At 40.1% G+C, this 25,716-nt stretch overlaps 1 protein-coding gene across 3 annotated transcripts in view; it reads right to left on the bottom strand.

The window, feature by feature from the left end:
* Nucleotides 1–25,716, bottom strand: part of phkb (phosphorylase kinase, beta) — a 264,413-nt gene that overhangs the window by 77,847 nt on the left and 160,850 nt on the right. For all 3 annotated transcript variants that reach the window (XM_073070072.1, XM_073070073.1, XM_073070070.1), the window contains 2 exons: nt 8,315–8,370; nt 7,990–8,083 (listed from right to left, as the gene is read on the bottom strand). In XM_073070072.1, coding sequence (XP_072926173.1) covers nt 7,990–8,083; nt 8,315–8,370 — 150 coding nt within the window. The remainder of the gene's footprint in view (nt 1–7,989; nt 8,084–8,314; nt 8,371–25,716) is intronic.

The raw sequence follows: 25,716 nt of genomic DNA on the forward strand, positions 1-25,716 counted from the left end.
ATGTACATTGACATATAAAGTCAGGACTTGATGACTAACTATGGAAATTTTGTTTTAAAACATTCTGTGTTACGCAAAACCAAAATTATACATTTCATTTAAATATATCTTGCTACACGTGACTGCAATTTTTGAAAACTGGAAACAAATACAAAATCCCAGTTTTCACTCAAGACTACTTGGCAGATGTATTTCAGCATTAGAATTTTTGCACAGCAAGAAATCCATGAAATTATAAATCGATGAACCATCCAATATACACAATAAGGAAACTAAATTTAAACTGTTGCAATTACTGCAGACAAATAAAACACTTCAGAATTAATTACTGAGTATCTCTGATCTATAAAAGACTTTGGGCCAATGCTTAATTCATCAAGAACTTTATCTTGGACAGAGCTTATAACAGGCATGCTTAGAGAAACATTTCTGAGATTTGTGGCCTCATTTATGGTTCTTAAAAGAGACACTAAAATGCTCAACATACTTCCTTTAAGCACTTAGCATGCATTCTTCAATAAATGGTGGTGTGGACCACCATTTCTCCACCGTCTCCATCTTCCCAAGCTGAATTTCCTACAACTCTATTTTACTCAAATAGGTGAATCTGTCTTCAGGAAGACTGTAGAAAAATAAGCTGCTGACACACTGTATAAAATATGCAACTAAACTATTTTGGCTGAATTCAAAACTGCAAGAAAATAAATGAACCTCAATCTTGAGAGTTATATTTGAAGATGACCTTGTTGAAGTGGGTGAAGCTGAGGAAGATAATGACGCCTAACGGCAACTCCTTTGCTTGCATCTTCGGAAACAGCTCTATTTCTATCTTTGGTATCTCCTTTTTTCCCTTTCAAGGTTCTTTTGAAGACCCTGACCTGCAGATACACGCTGACTCCGGTTCTTTGCAGAAATGGGACCAGCTCTCAGGGCTTCACGACCAGTCACTTTTTGGTATGCTAAGGACACAGTCTGGAAGACAAGCACACCTTCAGGGTGCCGGATTTTCATGGCTCTAGAGACGGGCTGATTTGAGGCCAGTGCTGCTGTCTGATATGTTGTGGCATACACGAAAGATCGAAAGCAGCAAACTGGCTGCTGTCTGTGTGCCCAGAGACACGAGTTCTTTGGGCACAGAGGTTGGAAAAAGCAACGCAAGACTTTTAACTCCATAAATCAGCCAGTTGTTATGTCTCCCCTCTCGCTGTGAAATGGGGATATCTCTTTTTCCCTTATTAGGGAGAGAACATGCCTGTGGTATGTCAAATTACTGGGTGAATGAGTAGTCTGTCTTTATTGATGCTTTGCTGCACATTTGAGTGCTCGGTAGGGGGTGCTGATGCTCTTTAGTTGGTGGGGGGGGGTCATTGCTTTGCTGCTGCTTGTGTGTGGGAGTTGGAGGGGGGCTTTGGGGTTCTAAAATTTAACTGTCACTCATTCTGGGGCACTCCTCTGTCGGGGATGTTTGCAAAGACAAAGAATTTCAGGACGTATTCTGTATACATTTCTCAGACATTAAATGTACCTATTGAAAGAGTTCAGATTCAAAAATAAAATAACTATAAAGAAAATAATGGTTCTAAGCATGGACCGTCCAGCTCTTGTTATCTGCTTCCTGCTACTTCTGTGTCAGGGGCTAAAGAAGAACTGGACAAGAGAGAGGCCTTTGTATTATTACAAATCCTTGTGATATTTTCAGAAAATGGTGGCAAGCAGTATCAACATTACAAATATATGAAATATAATAAAGACTGGAATTTCTCTGCTTTAAAAAAGGATCGATAAAGTAGTTCCAATTTGTGCATGAAACAAAGATGATGTTTCATTCTAATATTGATTTTTCTTTGTATGCAGCCTTCAGCACTGGCAGTTACTGGTTATGCAAGCTGATTAATAGCAAGGACGGTGCAATCAGACATTTGGGACCTACAGTATAGTGTACTTCTTAACAAACAAAACTTAAGTATTAAACAATTTTCAGTTACAGAAAACTACTTCAAGTACAATGAATAAAACTAGGTAGGACAACTGAGGTAAGTCAATTCAGTAAATTTTTCTTCACTACCAAATGTGAGGAACCTATCCCAGTCCAGTCAAGCAGTATCCCTGATAGCATTGTATAAAATCTGAAACTAGACCGAATGAAAACCAATTTGACTAAATTCAAAACTGCAAGAAAATAAATGAACCATCAAACATACTCAGTGAATAATAGCTTACAACCAGTACTTCAGATTGAGCTGTCCCATAGGCAGTACGGACCTACCAGCAATGCCAACTTACTGATGTATAGTCAGCAGGAGTCACCCGAGGAGTAGACAATCATTAATTCCAGAACTAATAAATTCTCAAAGCTTCAGGTCAAATTTATGCTTACTACCATCTATAGCCTTCACTTCCTTCAAATCTATATTCCTCTAAGTTAATTACCACTGAGGGTAAAACAAAACAGAATATCCTTCACTTTAATAATACCATCAATTCAGTAATCCCACCAAAGTTGTTCCTTGACCACAGGTCATTGGCCAATTTGCACCGATCAATGCTGCACTATGTTTAAATGTTTTTTTTTTAGCATGTTCTAAATCACCACTCACTCACTATACTAGCACTTATATTTTCAATTTAATAGGATTTGTATAACATTAAACATTTAATCATGCAGATAATTCAATGCCTCCAAAACAGAATGTGGAATTAAGTTCCAGTGAAGGCGGCTCATTGGTTAGGGGGCACAAACTGTGGCGCAAAAGGGATTCCAAAATGGGGTGTTGCCTCCCTGGTGCCAGGGTCCTTGATGATACAGGGTGGCTGCAGAGCATTTTCAAAGGAGAGGAGTAGCTTCCAGAAGTTGTGCATATTGGCACAAATGACAAAGAGAAGTGAGGGTTGAGGTCCTACGGAGTGAACATAGGGAGCTAGGGAAGATGTTAAAAAGCAGGACCTTGATGGTCAACATGCTATTAAGGGTAAGAATAGCAGAATATGGCAAATTAATCTGTGGCTAGAAAACTGGTGAAATCAGAGATGACCATCAGAATTAGATTTATTATCATTAATATATTTTGTGAAATTTGTCATTTTGCAGCAACAGTACAGTGACATACATAAAAATACTATAAACTACAATAAGACATGGATATAAAAATAAATTCAATAAGTAGTGCAAAAAGCAAAGCATAAGTAGTGAGGGATATTGAGGCCCTGACCAGGAAAAAGGAGGAGTAATGGGTCAGATACAAGCAGCTGTTATCAATTGATTCTCTGCAGCAGTGTAAGAGATGCAGGAATGCATTCAAGAATCAGGCGAGCAGAAAGGTGTGGTGGAAATGGTTAAAACTAGTGTATGATGGGATACTTGACCATTCTGGAACAGCTGGATTTAAGACTGCTGATGCGAGTCAAGAAAAACCTTGGATGATAAGTGCAGTACCAGGAACTCCAATAAACAATATACTAAGCCCTTGGAACCAGGAGGGAGAACGTGTCTGGGGGTAAATTATGAGTCCCGATAACAGGGAGCAAAGAAACTGTTAGACTTGCATTCAGAGGTAAATCATGAGTCCTGATAACAGGGAATCAGGCTCACGCTGGAAGATAATTGACATGTCTTTGAAATGATTGATCATGTACTGACTATGGGATGCTGAACAAAATTATGTGGAGCTTGTCTTGCTGTATAACCTAAACATCAGAGCTCTGGTGGAGGTGAAGACTGCTGCAGACTCTGCATGATATCATGTTAATAAACTCTTAAAACGAAACTTGAACTCACTCTGGTGTTCTTAGTTAGTGTTTCCACAACAAAAGGTGTCATGAGTTAACTTCGACAGAGAAGCTCAAGGAAAATCCAAAGAGATTTCATAAGGATGTTAAGGGAGAAAGACTAGCTACAAAGAGAATAGGACCATTCAAAGACCATCTGCAGGAGATGCCATTTTCATGAATAGTTCTCTGTTTTTACCATGGAGAAAAACATGAAACCTCTGAACTAAGAAAAGTAAATGGAGAAGTTGTGAAGATATACTGCATTATAGTAGATGAGCTGCTTGATACATAAAAAGCATGAAGGTTGACAATTGTTCAGGGCCTAACTAGGTATGTCCTAGAACACAGTGGGAGACTAGAGAAGAAATTGCAGGAGCCGTGGTTATGGTATTTGTGTCATCATTAGACATGGGGACGTGGTGTTAGACTGGAGGGTAACAAAGGAAAATCTTGGGAGCTCTGGGCTGCTAAGTCTAATATTTATGGTAGGTAAGTTACTGGAGAGGATTCTGAGGGATAAGATTTGTGTCCATCTAGAAAACAGGGGTTCATCAGAAGCAGTCAATAGGGCTTTGTGCATTGGAGATCATGTTTTATCAACTTGATTGAGCTTTGATGAGATGACCAAGAAGGCTGATGAGGGCAAGGTTGTAGATGTGGTTTATATGGACTTCAGTAAAGCCTTTGATAAGATTCCACAAGTAGGCTGCTCTGGAAGTTTTGACTGCAGGGAATTCAGGGAGATCTGGCTAACTGTAAACATACTTGCATACCAGAAGTTTCTTCTGATATATAAAGTGCAAAAGAGAGGCAAGAGTAGATATTGCACTGCTGGAAGGCAGTAATGGGTTCCCTAAGGTTAATTTACAGGTTGAAACAGTAAGGATGTAAAAGTAAGGGTGTAATGTTGGGACTTTATAAAGCACTGATGAGGCCTCACTTGGAATACTGTGAGCATTTTTGGGCTCTTTATCTAAGAAAGGATGTACTGTCATTGGAGAAGGTTCAAAGGAGGTTCATAAAAATGATTCCAGGATTGAAAGGTTTATCATATGGGGAACGTTTGATGGCTCTGATCCTCTGCTCCCTTGAATTCAGAAGAATGAGAGGTGACCTCATTGAAACCTGTTGAACATTGGAAGGCCTCAGTAGAATGGATGCGGACAGGATGTTTCCTATGGTGGGGGAGGCTAAGACCAGAGGACACAGCATCAAAATAGAGGGCCATCATATTAGAATGGCGATGAGGAGAAATTTCTTTAGACAGAGAGTCGTGAATCTGTGGAATTTGTTGCCACAGATGGTTGTGGAGGGAAGTCATTGGATATATTTAAGGTAGAAATTGATAGGTTCTTGATTAAACAGGGCATGAGGGGATAAAGGGAGAAGACAGGAGATTGGGGCTGAGAAGGAAAATGGATTAGCCATTATGAAATGGCAGAGCAGACTTGATGGGCCAAATGGCCCATTTCTACTCTTGCATTTTGTGGTCTAGGGTCTTAATTCACATAATTACAAGGAAAATCAAATCCAGCTAGGACTTTCACAGTGCACATCAGGGCCCTGGGGAGTGTGGTAGAAGAGAGGGTTGTTGGGGTACTATAACATGGTTCATTGAAGTCATGGATAACTTGGCTGGTGAAAGTAACATTTAGTACACCTGCCTTCATAGATCAGAACATTGAATATAAACAGTGAGAGGTAATAGTGCAGGTAACTTTTTTTTGGACACAAAGTGTGCTACGTGTAAGGAACCAGCTGCCAAAAGAAGTGGTTGAGGCAAGTACAACAATAACTTCTAAAAGACAACTGGGCTAATACGTGGTCTTGAAAGTTTTAGAAAGTCATCTGTCAAACATTGGCAAATAGGACTAATTTGGAGGGTGCACCTTGGGCAGCATGGAACACATACCAAAGGGCTCGTTACCATGCTGTATAACTCTGATTCTATTCTATGACTCAATGAGTGGACAGCCAGTGCCTTTTACCCAGGGCAGAAATGACTATTAGGAGAGGGTATAATTTTAGGAAAGTACAAGGACATATCAGAGATAAGTATTTTTTACACAGTGAATAGTAGGTACATGGATTAGGGGTAGAGATGGACACATTAGAAACATTTCAGAGACCTGTAGGTAGGCACGTGGATGAAACGAAAATAGAGGGAAGCGTTAGATTGATCTTCGAGTAGGTTAAATGGTCAGCGTAATATTGTGGGTCAAATAATCTGTAATGTGCTGTACTATGCTATATTGTATTCTAACTTCCGTTCCTATAAACAGAAAAATCAAGGTAGCTACTGTAAATTCCGGTGTATAAGCCGAGAATTTGCCCTAAATTTTGGTCCTAAAATTAGGGTGTCAGCTTATACAGAGGGTGCTAACTTTGGAAAAACAAATACACGGAAGACAGGTCGTATTTATTGGCTGTTTTTGAGTCAAATTGGTTCCACTGTCGACGCATGAATTCTTTGGTTTGTTTAAACTCACACCTAGTGGCTGGACCACGGACATCAAACCACCGGAGAAGACTGTAATGTCCATATTTTCAGCTTTCAGTGCTGCTTTTGTCTCACCTGACAAGTGCGCTTTGAACATGTCCCAGACAAGTAGCGACTTTTCCTTTCTGACACCTTCGGGACGTCGACACCACACTTCTTTAACCCACTTCAAGCAACCCACTTTGTCCATCCAGCAGCGTTCTTGAATGTAAACAACACCCCGCGGGAATTTTCTGAGCAATCTTTGTTTTTTGTCTCAACACAAGATCACGTCTATTCATAAATCGGGTGCACCAGCATCGCGTAGTTTTGAAATTTTCGCTGACCTCACGGTGTTTTTCATCCCATTTCAATGCTTGAACTCTAATCATTTCTCTGGTAACAATGTATCCAGATGATCGCTGGTGATTCACCCAGTCTAAAACATTTTCTTCCAGTTCTGGCCACTGGCATGTTTTCCCGCAGTTTGCACATTTCGTCTTTTGGCATTTCCCTCAGCGTGTCCTCTGCCTTTCTCCACTCTCTCTCATTTACACCAAACTTCTTAGCAGCTTCAGAATTATTCGTTCCTTTAGCAAAATCAACAACCTTCAGCTTGAAGCCAGCATCATATTGTATTTGTTTTAATCTTTTGTACATGGTGGTCCCAAACTCAATACTGAATACACGTACTGATCCCGCCACCCAGTATTATGTTTTAACGAGATTACGATGGTTTCACGGGGGTTACATTTCAGAGGATTCTTTTCCATTTGAAACCTAATCCAAAATTTCTCTCCCTGATTTATTTATTAAGAATTCACCTATAACGTTCTACATCTGTAGGCCTGTTTTCTTAGCAGGTGCTGGTTCACAAAATTTCCAGGGTCCGGATCCGGCAAAGCTGAGTACTGGCATGTGAGATCTTGTGATCTTTTCTGGTTAAATCAAAAACCTTTACAAAAGAGGTCAGCTTATACAAAGGTAACATGAAAAAGTCACTTTTTTAACCTTGAAAATGTGAGGTTGGCTTATACTCCAGAATATACAGTATCTTCTCTTCAGGATTTAAGTATTTTGGTCCAGGATAATATCTTTTCATCCTCCAATTCAGTACAACATTTCTTTTGCCTTGAGAGACAGGCCTAAATTAAGTCCTTAATTCACTTGTAAGGAAAAGTATACACATACTTTGAGATGCTCACTTTATACATAAGGCATCATAACAAACAGAATTGTCTGATGTAATGACCATTTATAATTGAGTTAGATTTTATTCATTCTATAATTTTATACATCACAACATTTAGGCAAATCTTTCTAAGGGAAAAAACTCTGACATGTAAATTAATTTTACAATGTTGTGACTACATTTTTTTATGCAGGTGATCATACTGCTCATTGGCATTCAAGGCAGAAAGATGAAACACTAACACATATATTGGGGAATAGTAGGTCAGACATTTGAAATGATAGGAGTATTTGATAGGAGTATTTGTTGTAATCAACTTTCTATGAAACTGAGAAGCTGTTATTGCAGCACAGTTTCTGTTCAGTCCAAGGACTGCAGCCATTTATCACAATACTTAATAGGTTAGGTTATAAGCACAACGTTGGTTGCATAGCAATGTAATCATATGCTATTTACAAAGCATTAACTGAGGATTCTCAGTGAAGTATTTCTGTCTAATAGCTACAAACACTTTGACTGCAACATGCAAAGAGCAGATTCTACCATTTACCTTCACAAGCTCCTGTTGAGGCCATATTTGGATGGGCTCCACCTGCTGAGGTGTCTGTGTTTGTATTCCGTATGTGCTGAGAAATACTTGAAGGCTACAAACAGAGCACAATAACTTTCATAATAACGTAACACATAGTAATGAAAACCTTGTAAAATTCATCAACTGATTTATCAATGCAGGTTATTAATGCCTATGGGCACAATTTATAACTAAATTAGTATTCTCAGTGCGGTAGTTGTATAATCATTTGGCTAAAGAACGAACAAATATAGATAAGGCAGAGGCTTATAATAGCCTATCTCATGGGCTATGCATTACATACCGCTGGCTTTCAGCAATCAGGGACACATGAACAACCACATCATTTTCTGAAAGACCCTGAAAGACAATAATAGTAAATAAATATCATGCATCAAGCAAATAATAAAATTATTATACTAACTTAGAAACAGAAACAGAAAAGTAAAAAGGAACAACATATATTGATTACTCTGCCGCTTTAGTGCTGACAGAGCATTGCAAAACTGTAGCTAAAATTTATTAATCTAGCACCATCCATAGGGGTTTATTGTCAATGTTATTTTGTGTGATGCACAATCTGGTGTTTGGTGACATACATTCTCCTATGCTATCAACAGAATGTCATTTCAAAGCTCTGAATGTAATGGTGCAAAGCATAAACCATTTGTGATACACTGTATATTATTAACCAGTTTATTTCCGTAGTCGTAAACACGAAGCCGCGGGATTACAGTACATTGAAAATGCCTTATATTGAAGATATATTGCTGTAATTGGTTGCCTGAAAATACAACGTTTTACTGGATTATTTGCTTTAGCAAGATAGCACGAAGTATGCCCTTGTAGCTCTTTGAGCCACACCGCCTCAACAAACCCGATTAACCGTAACCTGACCATGGGACAACTTACAATGACCAATTAACTTATCTTTAGACAGTGGGAGGAAATCAAAGGACTCGGAGAAAACAAACGCACTCCACAGGGAGAACGTGCAGAGACTCCTTACAGAATGGTGTCGGAATTGAACTCCGAACTCCAGAATGCTCCGAGCAATTTTATGCTGCCAATAGAGAAAATAGCACTTTTAAATTATTTTTGAACTGTTTACTGTAAAAACTATGTTGGGAACTTCTTGTTAGATCCTTCAAATCCAAACACTGTATTTCCAAAAAGAAAAGTATTGTAAATTTCTGTCATGTTTATACTTATAACCTTGGCTAATTAAGTTTTAATTGCCCTAATTATGTATGACATATTTTTGTTTCAGTTAAATACCGTAAAATGAAAAGCAAAACCTCAGGTGGGAGTTTAGAAATGGCATATTCATGCAAATTCTCTCTTACATCTCTTTGAATTGTATTCAAAGAATTCAGTACCCTTGAAAATAACAAATAGATTCACAGACTCTACGTGAACATCTATGACTAAACTTGCTGAAAGACTTTAAATTACCAAGGTCATTTCTGAGTAATAACTGAGTCAAAATCCCAAACTCCTCCTCACCAGCACAGAGAGAGTAGTTCAAGAATGCTGCTCCACAAGGGGAATTAAGATTGGGGATTAGATGCTGGTTTGTTAATAACATCTGCATCATGAATTAAAACATAAGGAGAATGTCTTGCATAAATATAAAAGCTGAGTGAGAAATCCAAAATTGTTATATTGTATACTCTCTAAGCACATCAAAAATAAAGCAGGATAATATAAATATAACAGGCGATCTTTGATTTACTGTTCATGTTATACTTATACCAGCTTCATTAACATTCCTCCTTTGCATACTGCAATACTCAAAAATACAACTGCAGATGCTGTGGATCAAAGAATACGTACACAACGCTGGAAGGACTCAGCAGGTCCTCTCGGCCCAAAACGTTGGCTACTCTTTTCTCACGGATGCTGCCTGACCTGCTGAGTCCTTCCAGCGTTGTGTACGTATTCTCTCATACTGCAATACTAATTCCTGAACTATATACAGTGCCTGAAAAAACATTCACCCCCTTGGAAGTTTTCATGCTTTCTTGTTTCATAACATTGAATCACAGTGGCTTTTTGGACACTGATCAACAGAAAGAAAAACTCTTTTGTGTCAAAGTGAAAATAGATCTCTACAAAGGGATCTAAATTAAATACAAATATAAAACACAAAAAAAAGATTGCATAAGTATTCACTACCTTTAATATGACACACCAAATCATCACTGGTGCAGTCAATTAGCTTTCAAAGGCACATCATTAGTTAAATAGAGATCACTGCTGTGTAGTCAAGGTGCTTTAATTGATTATAGTAAAAATACACCTGTATCTGGAAGGTCCAACTGATGGTGAAGCTGTATCCTGGCAAAAACTACAACCTGAAGACAAAAGAACACTTCAAGCAACTCTGCGAAAAAGTTATTGAAAGCACAAGTCAGGAGATGGATACATGAACATTTCCAAGTCACTGAATATCTCTTGTGTCATGGTCCGGATCGGTTCCCCTTTAAATTTAGTTAGGTTGCATTATGATCCGGACCATTGACTCTTTGTTCCCTTCTAATTCTGTTTCACGTGTCCCTTGAGCTTGGCAATTAAGGTGATCTACTCTTGACCCAAACCGGCAGCTTATAAGCCCCTGGCTTGAGCCGTTCGGGGCAAGAGTGTTAACAAGCCTTAGCAAGTCGCTGTCGCTACCACAAGCCAAAGTTATCCAGCCCGCATCGGAGTACCAGCAATTCGCCTTCCTTCGCCAGAGTGGGTCCGGGCAAGGTCAATCTACCAGGGGCGAGTTGAAGGCGGAGTCCTGACTCGATGTTCCTGCCCCTTGTCCGTGTCTACCCCTCGAAGAAGAGTCCTGGCTCGGTGCCTGAGTGGAAGGCGGAGTCCTGGCTCGATGTTCTTGCCCATTGTCTGTGTCTACCCCTCGAAGAAGAGTCCTGGCTCATTGCCTGAGTGGAAGGCAGAGTCCTGGTTCGATGTTCATGCCCTGTGTCCGCATCTGTCCCCTTGAAGAAGAGTCCCGGCTCGATGCCTGATCTGAAGGAGGAATCCTGGCTCAATGTTCCTGTCCTGTGTTTTTGGTGTCCACGTTTCTGGCTGCGGCAATCCATGGTGTCCACGTTTCTGGCTGCGGTGAATCAAGGTCCTAGTCTCCTATTCCAGTGTCCACGACGATCCAGGTTCCACGTTCCCAGCTGCGGCGATCCATGGATCCCAGTCTCCAAGTCCAAGGGCCATGGCGGTCCCAGTCCCCAGGGTCCCAGTCATGGCCGCGACGATCCATGTTCCCACTGTCCAAGTCCAAGGTCCGTGGCTGTCCATGTTCCCACTGTCCAAGTCCAAGGGCCGCGGCTGTCCATGTTCCCATTGTCCAAGTCCAAGGGCCGCGGCTGTCCATGTTCCCATTGTCCAAGTCCAAGGTCCGCGGCTGTCCATGTTCCCGCTGTCCAAGTCATGGCCGCGGCGATGCCAGTTCCCTGCTTCCAAGTCCCAGGTCCATGGCGATCCAAGTCCCTAGTACCCTAGTCCGAGGTTTGTGTTCCTCTTTGTTCTCCTTGATTTCCCGATTTTCTGTGTAGCGAGTAATAAACGCTATTTTATTGAAAGACGTGTTTGTGTCCTGCTTGTGGGTCCTCTCCCAGCACCTGTGTCCCCACCTTGTGACCTCTTGGGGTACAGTTAAGTCAATCATCAAGAAATGGAAAGAATGTAACACCGCTACAAATTTGCCTAGAGAAGGCTGTCCTCAAAAACTGAGTGACCGTGCAAGAAGGGAGCTGGTGAGGGACGCCACCAAGAGACCTATGACAACTCTGGAGGAGTTACAAGCGTCAGTGGCTGAGATGGGAGAGACTGAGCATACACAACTGTTGCCCGAGTGCTTCATCAGCCACAGCTTTATGGGACAGCAGCAAAGAGAAAGCTACTGTTGAACAAAACTCACATGAAATTTTGGCTAGAGTTTGCTGGAAGGCATGTGAGAGACTGAAGTCAGCTGGAAGAAGGTTCTATGGTCTGATGAAACCCAAAATTGAGCTTTTTGACCATCAGACTAAACACTATGTTTGGCATAACTCCAAAATAAGCAAATCATCAAAAACACACCATCCCCACCATGAAGCATGGTGGTGGCTGTATCGTGCTGTGGGGATGCTTCACTGCAGCAGGCCCTGGAAGGCTTGTGAAGGTAGAGGGTAAAATGAATGCCGCAAAATACAGGGAAATCCTGATGCAGTCTGCAAGAGAATTGTGACTTCTGAGAACTGTTTTCCAGCAAGACAATGACCCCAAGCATAAACCCGAAGCTATACAGGAATGGCTTAAAAACAACAAACTTAATGTCCTGGAGTGGCCAAGTCAGAGTCCAAACTTCAATCCAATTGAGAATTTATGGTTGGACTTGGAAAGGGCTGTTCACTCACAATCCCCATGCAATCTGACAGAGCTTGAGCAGTTTTCTAAAGAAGAATGGGGAAAAATTGCAGTGTCCAGATGTGCAAAGCTGATAGAGACCTATCCACACAGACTCAAGGCTGTAATTGCTGCCAAAGCTGCATCTACTAAATACCGACTTTGCAATAAATTATTTTGTGTTTAACAATTGTAACTAACAGTTGACCTTTCGGGTCAAGATCCTTTATCAGGTCTGGGAAGGAAGGATGCAGAAGCTAACATAAGAAAGTGGTGGGAGGAGTAGGTGTTCAAGCTGGCAGGTGGCAGGTGAGAGCAGGTGAGGGGGGAAAGTGTTGGGTGGGGGGAATAGAGTGAAAGCTGGGAGGTGATAGGTAGAAGAATTAAAGGGTTGAAGAAGCAATCTGATAAGAGAGAACAGTGGACTATGGAAGTAAGACGACAAGAAGGGGCATCAAAGGGAGGTTATGGACAGGTGAGGAGAAATAGTGAGAGGGGAACCAGAACTGGGAATGGAATAAGAGAGAAAGAGGAAGGGAAGAGAAATTACTGGAAGTTAGGGAAACCGATGTTCATGCCATCAGGCTACCTTGATGGAATACCAGGTGTTGCTTCTTCACCCTGAGTGTGCCTTCATTGTTGCAGGTTTTGGGGCCATGGACTGACATGTCAGAAAGGAAATGGGAAGTCAAATTGAAATAGGTGGCTATCAGAAAATCCTGCCTTCTGTGGCAGATGAAGCAAAGGTGCTTGACCAAGCGGTCCCCAATCCACATCAGGTCTCACCATTAAAGAGGAGCTCACGCTCGAAACACGAGATTGGTAAATGATTCTGCCAGACTCACACACGAAGTGTCACCTGACTTGGAGGATTGTTTGGGGCTGAGAATAGTAGTGAGGGAAGAGGTGAAGGGGCACGTTTAGCACTTGTCAAACTTGCAGGGATAAGTGGCAGGAGGGAGATCAGCAGCGAAAGACGTGGCTAAGGGAGTTACGCAGAGAACAACCTTTACTGAAAGTGGAGAATTAGAGGGCAGGGAAAGAAAGGTTAAGTAGCAGAGTCCATTATAGATGGTGGAAATTACAGAGAATGAGATGCTCCATATGGAGGCTCATGGGGTGGTTGGTAAGGACAAAGAGAACCTTATCCCTATTATGGTGGTGAAAGGATGGGGTGAGGGCAGATATGCAAGAAATGGAGGAGATTCAGGGGATAGAAGGGGAAACCCCATTCATTGAAAAAAGAAAGAGGACATTTCAGAAGTTCTAGGATGGAAAGCCTCATCCTGAGAACAGAGACGGAGGAACTGAGAAAAAGGAATAAAATTTTTACAAGTGACAGGTTGGGAAGAGGTATAAGTCAAGGTGACTGTGAGAGTCAGTAGATTTGTAAAATATATTAGTAGATAGTCTGTCTCCAGAGGTAGAGTCAAAGAAAACAAGAAAGGGGACAGAGGTATCAGAGATGGAGCAAGTCAATTGAAGGGCAGAGTGGAAATCAGAGGCAAAGTTGATGATATTGACAAGCTCAGCATGGGTATTTGAATCAGCCCTGATGCAGTCATCAATGTAGAGTAAGAGATGGGAAGTGTTACCAGCATAGGCTTGGAATGTAGACTAATGTAAAGGCAGATATAACTGGGTCTTATAGTTGAGGACCAACTTGGGTTTGGAGAAAGTGGGAGGAACTGAAATGATATTAAGTATTTTTTCTATTTTTATGTGAGCAACAAAGTTCAAAGTAAATTTATTATCAAAGTACATGTATGTCACCACATACAACCCTGAGATTCATTTTTTTGTGGGTATAAGAAACACAATGGAATCAATGAAAGACCATACCAAACGGGCTAGACAGACAATCATATGCAAAAGAAATGTTGGTAGCTGAAGATTTTATTATGAGAATTAAACTCAGACTAAACATTCTTTTATGCACTTGAGCCAAGTTTCAAATCATAAAATAGCTATTTTCATTTACATCAATAAACTCTTCCTTCTAAAAAAGGTTCTGAGAAGCGCAATATGAATTATTAATATAGAATGTTGAGAACTTAGGACCATAAGACCATAAGACATAGGAGCAGAAATAGGCCATTTGGCCCATCTAATCTGCTCCACCATTCAATCATGGCTGATCCTTTTTTCCCCTCCTCAGCCCCATTCCCCAGCCATCGTCCTATAACCTTTTATGCTGTGTCCAATCAAGAACCTATCAAACTCTGCCTTAAATACACCCAACGACCTGGCTTCCCCAGCCGCCTATGGTAACAAATTCCATGAGGTCACCACCCTCTGGCAAAAGAAATTTCTCCATATCTCTGTCTTAAATGTATGCCCCTCTATCCTGAGGCTGTGCCTTCTTGTCCCAGACTCTCCCACCATGGGAAACATCCTTTCCATATCTACTCTGTCTAGGCCTTTCAACATTCAAAAAGTTTCAATGAGATCCACCCCCCTCATCCTTCTAAATTCCAGCGAGTACAGACCCAGAGCAATCAAACGTTCCTCGTATGATAATCCTTTAATTCCCAGAATCATCCTTGTGAATCTCTTCTGAATTCTCTCCAATGCCAGCTCATCTTTTCTTAGATGAGGAGCCCAAAACTGTTAACATTACTCAAAATGAAGTCTCACAAGTGCCTTATGAAGCCTCAGAATCACATCCCTGCTCTTGTGTTAAATTTTTAATTTAAATCTTGTATTTGATTTACAGGTTCCATCTCTGGTAAAGAAGGCAAATGCAATGTCGACACAGCCTCAAAATTGAGGGGCGACCCTTTAGAACAAAGTTAAGGAGGATTTTTTTAGCCAGAGAGTAATAAATCTGTGGAATGCTCTGTCACAGACTCAGTGGAGGTCAAGTCCATGCGTACATTTAAGGTAAATGTTGATCGTTTTCTGATCGGTCAGGGTATCAAAGGAAATAGGAAGAAGACAGACATATGGGGTTTAGTGGAATGTGGGATCAGCCATAACGGAATGGCAGAGCTGTCTCAATGGGTTGAATAGCCAGATTCTGCTCCAATGTCTTATGGTCTTATGGCATTCTAGACCTCTTGAAATGAATACTAACACTGCATTTGCCTTCCTCACCACTGACTCTATTTGCAAGATAACCTTTAAGGTCTTCTGCACAAGGACTCCTAAGTACTTCTGCATTTCAGATTTTTGGATTTTCTCCCTGAAGAAAATGTCTGCAAATTTATTTCTACTACCAAAGTACATGACCATGCATTTACCAACACTGTATTTCTTTTGCCACTTTCTTGCCTATTCTCCTAATCTGTCTAAGTCCTTCGCAGCGTACTTGTTTCCCCAACACTAGCTGCCCCTCCATCAATCTTCATATCATCTGCAAACTTGGCAACAAAGCCATCTACTCGATCATCCAAATCATTGATATACAGCATAAAAAGAAGAGGTCCCAACACTGACCACTCTGCAACACCACTAGTCTCTGGCAGCCAACCAGAAAAGGATCCTTTTATTCCCACTCGTTGCCTCCTACCAATCAGCCAATGCTCTAACCATACCAGTAACTTTCTTGTAATACCATGGGCTCTTAACTTGGTAAGCAGCCTCATGTGTGGCAACTCGTCAAAGGCCTTCTGAAAGTCCAAATATACAATATCCACTGCCTCCCCCTTTATCTATCCTACTTGTAATCTCCTCAAAGAATTCCAGTAGGTTTGTCAGGCAATATTTTCCCTTAAGGAAACCATGCAGACTTTGTCCTACCTTGTTCTGTGTCACCAAGTACTCCATAACCTCGTCCTTAACAATTGACTCCAACATCTTCCCAACCACTGAGGTCAGGCTAACTTGTCTATAACTTTCTTGCTCCTGTCTTCCTTCTTTCTTAAAGAGTGGAGTGACATTTGCAATTTTTCAGTCCTCTGGCACCATGCCAGAGTCCAATGATTTTTTTGAAAGATCATTACTAATGCCACCATAATTTCTACCGCTACCTCTTTTAGAACCCTAGGGTGCAGTTCATCTATCCATTTTGATATTGTTTGTTAGCTTCCTTTCACATTTCATCTTTTTCCCTCCTAATGATTGTTTTAGTTGCTTTCTGTAGGTTATTAAAAGTTTTAAAATTTTTGCTCTGATGTATGACCTCTCTTTTGCTTTTACAATAGCTTTGACTTCCCTTGTCAGCCATGGTTGTACTATTTTGCCATTTGAATATTTCTTCATTTTTGGACTACATCTATCCTGCACCTTCCTCATTTTTCCCAGAAACTCATGCCATTGCTGCTCTGCTGTCATCCCTGCCAGCATCTTCTTCCATTTTACTTTGGTCAGCTCCTCTCTCATACCACCGTAATTTCCTTTGCTCCTTTATTTCCTTTACTGCTACATCAGACTACTTTCTGCCTATCAAATTTCAAGTTGAACTCAATCATATTGTGATCACTGCCTCCAAAGGGTTCTTTTACTTTAGGCTCTCCAATCACTTCCAGTTCATTACATAACATCCAATCCAGTATAGCCGATCCCCTAGTAGGCTAAATGACAAATTGCTCTAAAAAGCCATCTTGTAGGCATTCAATAAACTCACTCTCTTGAAATCCATTACCAACCTGATTTTCCCAATCGACCTGTATGTTGAAATCTCCCATGACTATCATATCCTATTGACACACCTTTTCTATTTCCCGTTGTAATCTGTGGTGCACGTCCCAGCTACTGTTGCAGGCCTGCATATAACTGCCATCAGGATCCTTTTACTCTTGCACTTCCTTAACTGAACCCACAAGGACCATTCATATGCTGCAGTCAAAAAGATTCTAGGACATCAAAAATTCTATTCTCTCCCTAAAAATATCTCAGAAATGTGGATTAGGAATATGGATATGTCAAATAGATTTCTGGAATTCTGTTTGATCTCATTTTCCATTCGCAGAACTGCCAGATAAAACGGATCATCCTTTGCTATTTCTAGATCCTCAAGTGTGATGCCACTATCAGAATTATTTTTCCCTTCACAATTGAAATACAGGTTTCCCCTGCTATCCGAAGGTAGAGCATTCCCATGAAACTGTTTGTAAGCCGAAATGTCGTAAAGTGAAGAAGCAATTACCATTCATTTATATGGGAAAAATTTTTGAGCGTTTCCAGACCTAAAAAATAACCTACCAAATCACATCAAATAACACATAAAACCTAAAATAACACGAACATATAGTAAAAGCAGGAATGATATGACACACAGCCTATATAAAGTAGAAATATTGTATGTACGGTGTAGTTTCACTTGTCAGAATTGAGAAGACAGCGAGCCAAAATCAATTTGGAGAAAAAAATCGTCATGTACACGCATGCGCACGTACACACATATGCACGTACACGCATGTGCACACAACTGCCCGCACAAGGCTTCATGGTCATGGCAGTCTTTCTCGGGGTAAACACACGCATAAAGCGGGCATCTTTTTTTTTGTAAAAGCGAGAAACCTCTTTGGTTAGCGAAATCAGGTACGATGTAGGTCTTTCGTAACAGTGAGCTGTCGTAAAGCGAACATTCGAAAAACGGAGGGCCACCTGTAGCATCAAAATCCACCAAACACACTTCCTCACTCAATTTCATTAAGTACAAATATCATCCTATTTCTTCTCTTCCTAATATCTGTATTCCTAACAGCCTTTCTAGGTGAAATGTTGAGCCTCTTGCACTCCTTCAATTCAGTATACTGCATTTGCTGATCAAGGTCATCTTTACCAGAGAGCACAGCCAAAACAAAAATAACATACTGCTTAAATACTGAAAAAAACATGCCTCTGCAATACCAATTCATAAATTTAAAGTAAATTATTCTGCAGAAACAGGAAACAAGGTCTGCCCTTCTTTAAAGTATATTTCTCTGCTTCAAAAATACATGTTAATTGTATTCAAAAATTTCTTCATGTTATGAGAAATTGACAATGCCTACAGCTTCCTCTCTTCTACCATTAGATCTAAGAACAGTCCATGAACATTAATTACCACGTTCTTTTGTATTCTTTATGCATTAGCTTTTTTAAAATATTTCTTAATGTAATTTATAGAAATGTTTATGTATTGTACTGCTACCGCAAATCATAAATCTCACAACATACAGTATGTCAGTGATAATAAATCTGATTCTGATTCTGACATGGGATTGAGAGTTGCAGTGGAGCACAAAATAACATAAGTTCCATTACGTAAAGGGAATACTTCATTCAGAATTAACCGTAAGTAAATTAAGATAATAAAATGTACATTGGGTGCACCATGTACCAGTCCACAGCAACACATCAAAATGTAGGAAGAACTCAGCAGGCCAGGTGGCATATAAGACCATAAGACATTGGAACAGAATTAGGCCATTCAGCCCATCAAGTCTGTTCTGTCAATCCATCATGGCTGATCTCGGATTCCACTCAACCATATACACCCGCCTTCTCGCCATATCCTTTGTTGCACTGACCAATCAGGAAACTATCACTTCCACCTGAAATATACTCATAGACTTGGCCTCCACCACAGTCTGTGGCAGAGCATTCCACAGATTCACTACTCTCTGGCTAAAAATGTCTCCCTTACCTTTGTTCTAAAAGGTCGCCCCTCAACTTTGAGGCTGTGCCTTTGAGCTCTGGATACCCCCACCATAGAAAACATTCTCTACACATCCACCCTGTCTAGTCCTTTCAACATTCGGCAGGTTTCAATGAGATCCCCCCGCATTCTTCTGAATTCCAGTGAGTACAGGCCCAAAGCTGTGAAACACTCCTCATATGTTAACCTCGTCATTCCCGGAATCATCCTCGTGAACCTCCTTTGGATTCTCTCCAATGGCAACACATCCTTTTTGAGATATGGGGCCCAAAGCTGTTGATAATACTCCAAGTGCGGCCTTACTTGGAGTAAGGAAAGCAATATTCTTTTATTTCTTTCCAAAGGTGTTGCCTGACCTGTTGAGATCTTTCAGCATTTTGTATGTTTCTCTGGATTTCCAACATCAGTAAAATCTCATGTGTTTATGTATCAGCCTATTTTGTTTAAAGAGTTGAATTTAGTGAGGCATCCAAGTGAAGTTAATCTGATAAGTGATTATCTTGAGGTTTTGCCAACTGATATCTTTAGAGATAGGTGTCTTCTGATGTATATACCAACACACAAATTTAAAAATTTAGGCTAATATAATGATCCGTGTACTCTTAGAGCAGTGTTTTGATGTACTTGGATGCAACTCTATAAATATACTTTAAATTTACTTGATCAGATAGTCTTCAAATTAAGGGGTGATCTACAAACTATATTGCATAACTGCCATCAGCAAAGTACTGTATTTTACTGGAAATACGTGACTTTCATAAACTCACTATTTCCTTTCAAGTTCAGATGACAGTAGAGGTTGCTGTTGAGTTTTGTTAAAATACAATATTACATTTTGCAGCTGCTATACTTGACTGTGGGACTTTCATACTTCAGGTTTTGATTTGAACCCGCCCTGCTCTGACTCAGGTGTTATTTTTGTATGTAATGCTTTATTATTATATCCCTTTAATTATCTTGATTTAATCCTTTAGTAGGCATTTCATTCCTCCCTGTCTTTTAACTCAAATTTGATCATTTTGGTCACTTTGCACTAAAATGGTCTTCTTTGTTCTAATGGTGGTTTCTTGTAAAAGTAAACTATTATTCAGAGATACAGTAACAGGCTGTTCTGTCCTAGTGAGCCAGCACTGTCCAATTACACCGATGCGATCAATTAACCACCCAATTCGTAAGTCTTCAGAAGACGTGAGTAAACCAGAGCCCCTGGAAGAAACTCATGTGGTCATGGGGAGAACATACAAACTCCTAACAGACAGTGGTGGGAAAAACAAGAATTTATTGTTTCTTTGTGAATGCTGCTTATATGATGTCTGTGCCTCTGATGGACCTTTTTCATTGCACCTGTGCATATGACAATAAACTCGTTAACTTTTTCTACTTACTTCTCCCAAAGCATTCATTTTACTATACATTTCATAATAAAAAAAACAAGATAATTTGTAGCTTTCAATACCTCAAGCCTTAATCAAGACGCTGAGAAAATGGATCATTACAGAACAAACAACCAAATAAATATGCACTGTTATAACATGAACATTAAAAAAAGTTTCACAGTGACATTGACACAGGTTCCACTTATTTAAATGAGTACCCTAGAGCCTAAATGACTCATATACCATGTAAACAAAAGTAATGTGGCCTATTTTTGGAATGGAGATGAATTCAGCCTACAGATAAATGCCTTATTCTAATCAAAATGCACGTCCTTTATTGTCAAAAGTTGCATTAGCAGAAAAATTGAAATGTAAGAGAATCGATTGCAAAACATAAGCATCTGCTTCTATTTTAACTACAATTCTCTTGTATTTTTAGGCAATTTGCTCATTGCAGTAGGTAAGATTTCTTGAATGTTTTTCAATGAATTTTACATGGACTGTGATTGTTCCAGGCACTGCATGTTGTACAGCTGTAAATGTTGTGTGAAAAAAGAGCAGTGCTAGCAGAAATATAAGTAGATATTGACTAGGGTGCAGCATGTACAAACTAAATATAGGTCTGTACCAGTGAAAAGGTTAAAGTTAATCAGCTGATAACTGCACAAGATCTCAAGGATGTGCCAGAATCAGAACCTCAGTATTCCATCGGTAAATTTATTCAATGCGATTAGCTACCAAAATGCGCAAGGTGAATGACAATAAAAATAAAATTGACATTTCAAAAGACTATATTTAGAATTTGTATGGATAGTTAGGTTTCCTTCATGAGACCCAGAGATCTAAAATAGGCATTTCACTAATAATAGTATTCACAAGTTTCACACTACACAAAATGATTGTGTTACACCATCACATTTTTCAAGCTTCAGATTTGAACATTGGCTGAGCTGCTATCCCACTTGGAGGAATTAAAACATTTTTTAAAATTCCCTTGAGAAATGTGGGGAATGCTAGTAAGACCAACATTATCTCCCATAAAAATACCAGTCATCACAATAATTTCCTGTTAAAATGAGCAATACCATGAAATTATTTTAAACTGGAGATATATTTCTAACATACTCATAAAATACTATGGCCTAGAATGCTTAGATGTCAGGAATAGAAGTACAACCAGATGTTTGGACTTGGCAGATGTCATAGACATATGGTCACAGCCAGTTATGGATGCTCCAATGGACAGGATTCTGGACTCAGCCAGCTGCAACACAGTGACAACCCTCCCTACCATCGAGGACATCTTCAAGAGACGGTGCTTCAAGATGGCATCCATCAGTAAGGACCCTCGCCATTCAGAACATGACCTTTTCTTGTTGGCTACATCAGAGAGGAAGCACAGGAGCTTGAAGACCCACGCTCCATGAATCAGAAACAGCTTCTTCCTCCCTGCCATCTGACTACCAAACAGTCTATAAGCAGGAGCTCATTATTCCTTTCTTTTGCCCTATTTACTTACTTGGTAATTTATAATTTTCTGTTTGCTGCCACACAAGAAATTTCTTGTTATTTAAGACAATAATAAACCTGATTCTGATTAGACAATAAGACACAGGAGCAGAATTAGGCCATTCAGCCCATCAAATCTGCTCTGCCATTCTATCATGGTTGATTTATTATCCCTCTCAACTATATTCTCCTGCTTTCTCCCCATAATCTTTGACACCCTGACTAAACAAGAAAATTTTGAGTATTCTGAGTATAATGACTGTACCCAGAATATAACACATTAACAATGGTTGTCAGGGTATCCGTGTCCTAAAGAGAATTTGTTGTGGCACTTCCTGTGTAAATCACACATCAACGATCTATTTTCTATTTGTGGTGTACATGTAATGATTTCAATCCTCACACAAAACTGTTTTAGATATTTTATGTTCTACTGCGCCTCTATTGTTTGCATTCTCAACACATTTTGATTTTTATTGTGTTGTCACTTTGTAATACTCACTTTCTGTTCTACCTTCTGCAGTCTGCAACTTGAGCTTTCAGCTGTCTGAATGTTCATTCTGAATCTTATTTCCATTGATCTGTTGCCATCCCAAAGCTTGGAACTTCCTAATATGAGTACTGCTAGGGTTTCACCACAGATAGCATCTCCTCCACATGTAATCATGCTAATCTATTGGAGCCCATGGATTCAACTGAACAGGAGGCAATGATGCCACGGCCACCATGTGAATCAGAGCTGATTGCAAGCAGTAACCAGGACTCAGATGGCTGATCTCAAGATCCACCCTGTTCTGCATAATGATCTGTCTTTGCTGTAACGCCTTTTCAACTGTTTCAAAAAATGAATCTGTAATCAGTAACAGAGCAGTTGCAATAAATTTGAATAATTAAATAACATTTAAAATTAAAATTCAGTATTTGATGAAGACAAATTAATTAATAAATTTTACACTGTTTATCTTTTCCATCCAAAGCACTGATCTCATTCAAGTTAATGGATCTGTGCTACCTTTGCAAGCTTAACGGCTAAATACAAGAAATATCCAGCCCGTCAGCATAGAATAGCTAGGCACCATTTTTGTTCTTTCCAGGTGGCTGTTCCTGATATTGTGGTTTGTTACTCAATACAGCATTTGGAGTCACTGAGGTTCCAATCTTAAGGAGAACTAACTCATTAAGAGAAAATTGCATCAATCTTCACAGCAGAGATACAATATTTACTGGATGTTTTAGAGGGCCCATTAAGAGTGGGGAGCATAAGGGACAAAGCATCATTCAAGATATAGTATTGAAGAAGTTGTTGAGCTTGAAGGCTGACAAATCCAAGATGCCTGATTATTTACAATCCAAGTTTTGAAACAAATGGCTTTAAAATATGTCCTGATAACCTTTTAAAGGTAGTGTAATATCTGGAATTGTAGCAATGTGACCACCCCTTACAAACAACCCATCACTTCTCCCACACACCAAATCCAGAAAGGAAAGAGAAAGTAAACAGAAGTTCCTACTTTTTAGTTTAGCATCAGTGGTAGGGTAAATCCTCCAATGTGTAATGAAGGGTTTGTTGGGAAGAGCAGAGCCAACAAGTTACCTTAACCTTCAGCGAACTTCATACATAGGAACAACACACACAAGTGTCCAAGGAGAGCTTCAGCTCAGAACCGCATAGTATTTGCTGCATTGTTCGTGGAACGATAATCCCCAAAAAGTCAGATGCATAATCAGCCACTTTATATTTATATTCTTTGAAGTTTCAGTCGACTCACCAGTGAAGACTTCTTAATTCAGTACTATAGCATATTTGCTTCGGAGAATCAGGGTCAGGTTTAATATCACTGACATTTGCCGTGAAATTCATTGTTTCATAGTAGCAATACATTGCAATACATAATAATAAAAATCAATCTATTACAAAAAGAAATATATACAGTATATACAGTTGTAAGAAAAAGTGTGTGAACCCTTTGCAATTATCTGGTTTTCTGCATTAATTACTCATAAAACCAACAAAAAGGAATAGTGAAATGGTGTTCAGGGTTCATTGTCTATTCAGATATCTGATGGCAGAGGGGAAAAAGTTGTTGCTGAAATGTTGAGTGTGAGCTTTTAGGCTTCTGTATCTCCTCCTTGAAAGCAGCAATGAGAAGAAGGCATGTCCTGGGTGATGGGTGTCCTTGATGACAGATGTCGCTCTTTTGAGGTATCACCTTTTGAATGTGTCCTGGTTCTGGACAGGCCAATGCCCATGATAGAGCTGGCTGAGTTTACAACTTTCTGCAGCTTTTTCTGAACCTGTTTTGTGGCCCCTTCATACCATAGAGTAATACAGCCAGTTAGAATGCTCTCCATGGTTCACCTGTGAAAATTTACGAGTCTTTGGACACATACCAAGTCTCCTCAACTGCTAATGATGTATAGCCACTGCCATACCTTCTTTGTAATTACATCAATGAGCTGGACCTAGGATAGATCTTCCGAGATGTTGACACCCTGGAACTCGAAACTGATCACCCTTTTCACTGCTGATTCCTTGATGATTACTGGTGTGTGTAGCCTCGACTTCCTATTCCTGAGGTCCACAATCAATTCCTTGGTCTTACTGATGTTGAGAACAAGATTGTTGTTGTGACACTACTCAGCCAACTGATCTATCTCACTCCTGTGCGCCTCCTCGTCACCATCTGAAATTCTGCCAACAATAGTTGTGTCATTGGCAAACTTATAGATGGCATTTGATCTGTGCCTAGCCATGCAGTCCTGGGTGTAGAGAGAGTAGAGCAGAGGGCTAAGCATGCATCCTTGAGGTGCACCAGTGTTGATTGTCAGCAAGGATGAGATGTTACTTCTGATCTGTACAGACTGTGGTTTCCTATTGAGGAGGTCAAGGATCCAGTTGCAGAGGGAAGCACAGGGGCCCGGGATTTGGAGTTTGTTGATCAGAGGAAGTCACTATGCTCTTCTTGGGCACAATGATTGTCACCCATATGAAGCAGGTGGGGACCTGAGACAGCAGCAGGAAGAGATTGAAGTTGTCCTTGAAACTCCCGCCAGTTGGCTGGCACAGTTTTTCAATACCCTAAAAGGTACACCATCTTATGCTTGTGAGGGTTCATCCTCTTGGAATATGTTGTGACATTGGCCAATACAGAGATCACAACAGGGTCACCAGATGCTGCAGGGATTTGTACAGGTGTAGTTTTATTCTCCCATTCAAAGCGTGTATAAAAGGCATTAAGCTTGTCTGGAAGTGAAGCATCACAACCATTCATGATGTTTGGTTTTGCCTTGGAGGAAATAATGGCTTGCAAACCCTGCTTGAGCTGACGTACATCCGAGCCAGTCTCTAACTTCAATCTGAATTTTTTTTCTCAAGCTTAAAATAGCCTTATGTAGGTTGTACCTAGACTTCCTGTATCGAGGGCGTCACCGGTCTTGAATTTGCCACTGAATTATTAGCAGACTACGAATCTCCTGGTTCATCAGCAGCTTTTGGTTTGGGTATGTGTGGTATGTTGTTGAAGGCACACCCTTATCCACATAGGTTTTGATGAAGTTGGTAACAACTGTGGCATATTCTTTCAGATTTGAAGATGAGTTCCTGAGTATTGTCCAGTTCACTGATTCAAAGCAGTCCTTAATGCTTCTCCAACTCCCTTGACCATACTTTCTTGATCCTCATCACTGGTGCTGCGGTCTTTACTACCATTACTAACCAACAAGTATTGCATCTCACTTCACTTTAAATAATCCAACAAAGAGCCTGGGAGGTATCTACTTTGACAAATTTGTCTGCAATAGCATTATGACCAGTAGATGAATTATAAGATCTCTGTAATACGT

This window comes from Hemitrygon akajei, chromosome 17 (assembly GCF_048418815.1).
Source record: "Hemitrygon akajei chromosome 17, sHemAka1.3, whole genome shotgun sequence".
Taxonomy (NCBI): Eukaryota; Metazoa; Chordata; class Chondrichthyes; order Myliobatiformes; family Dasyatidae; genus Hemitrygon; species Hemitrygon akajei.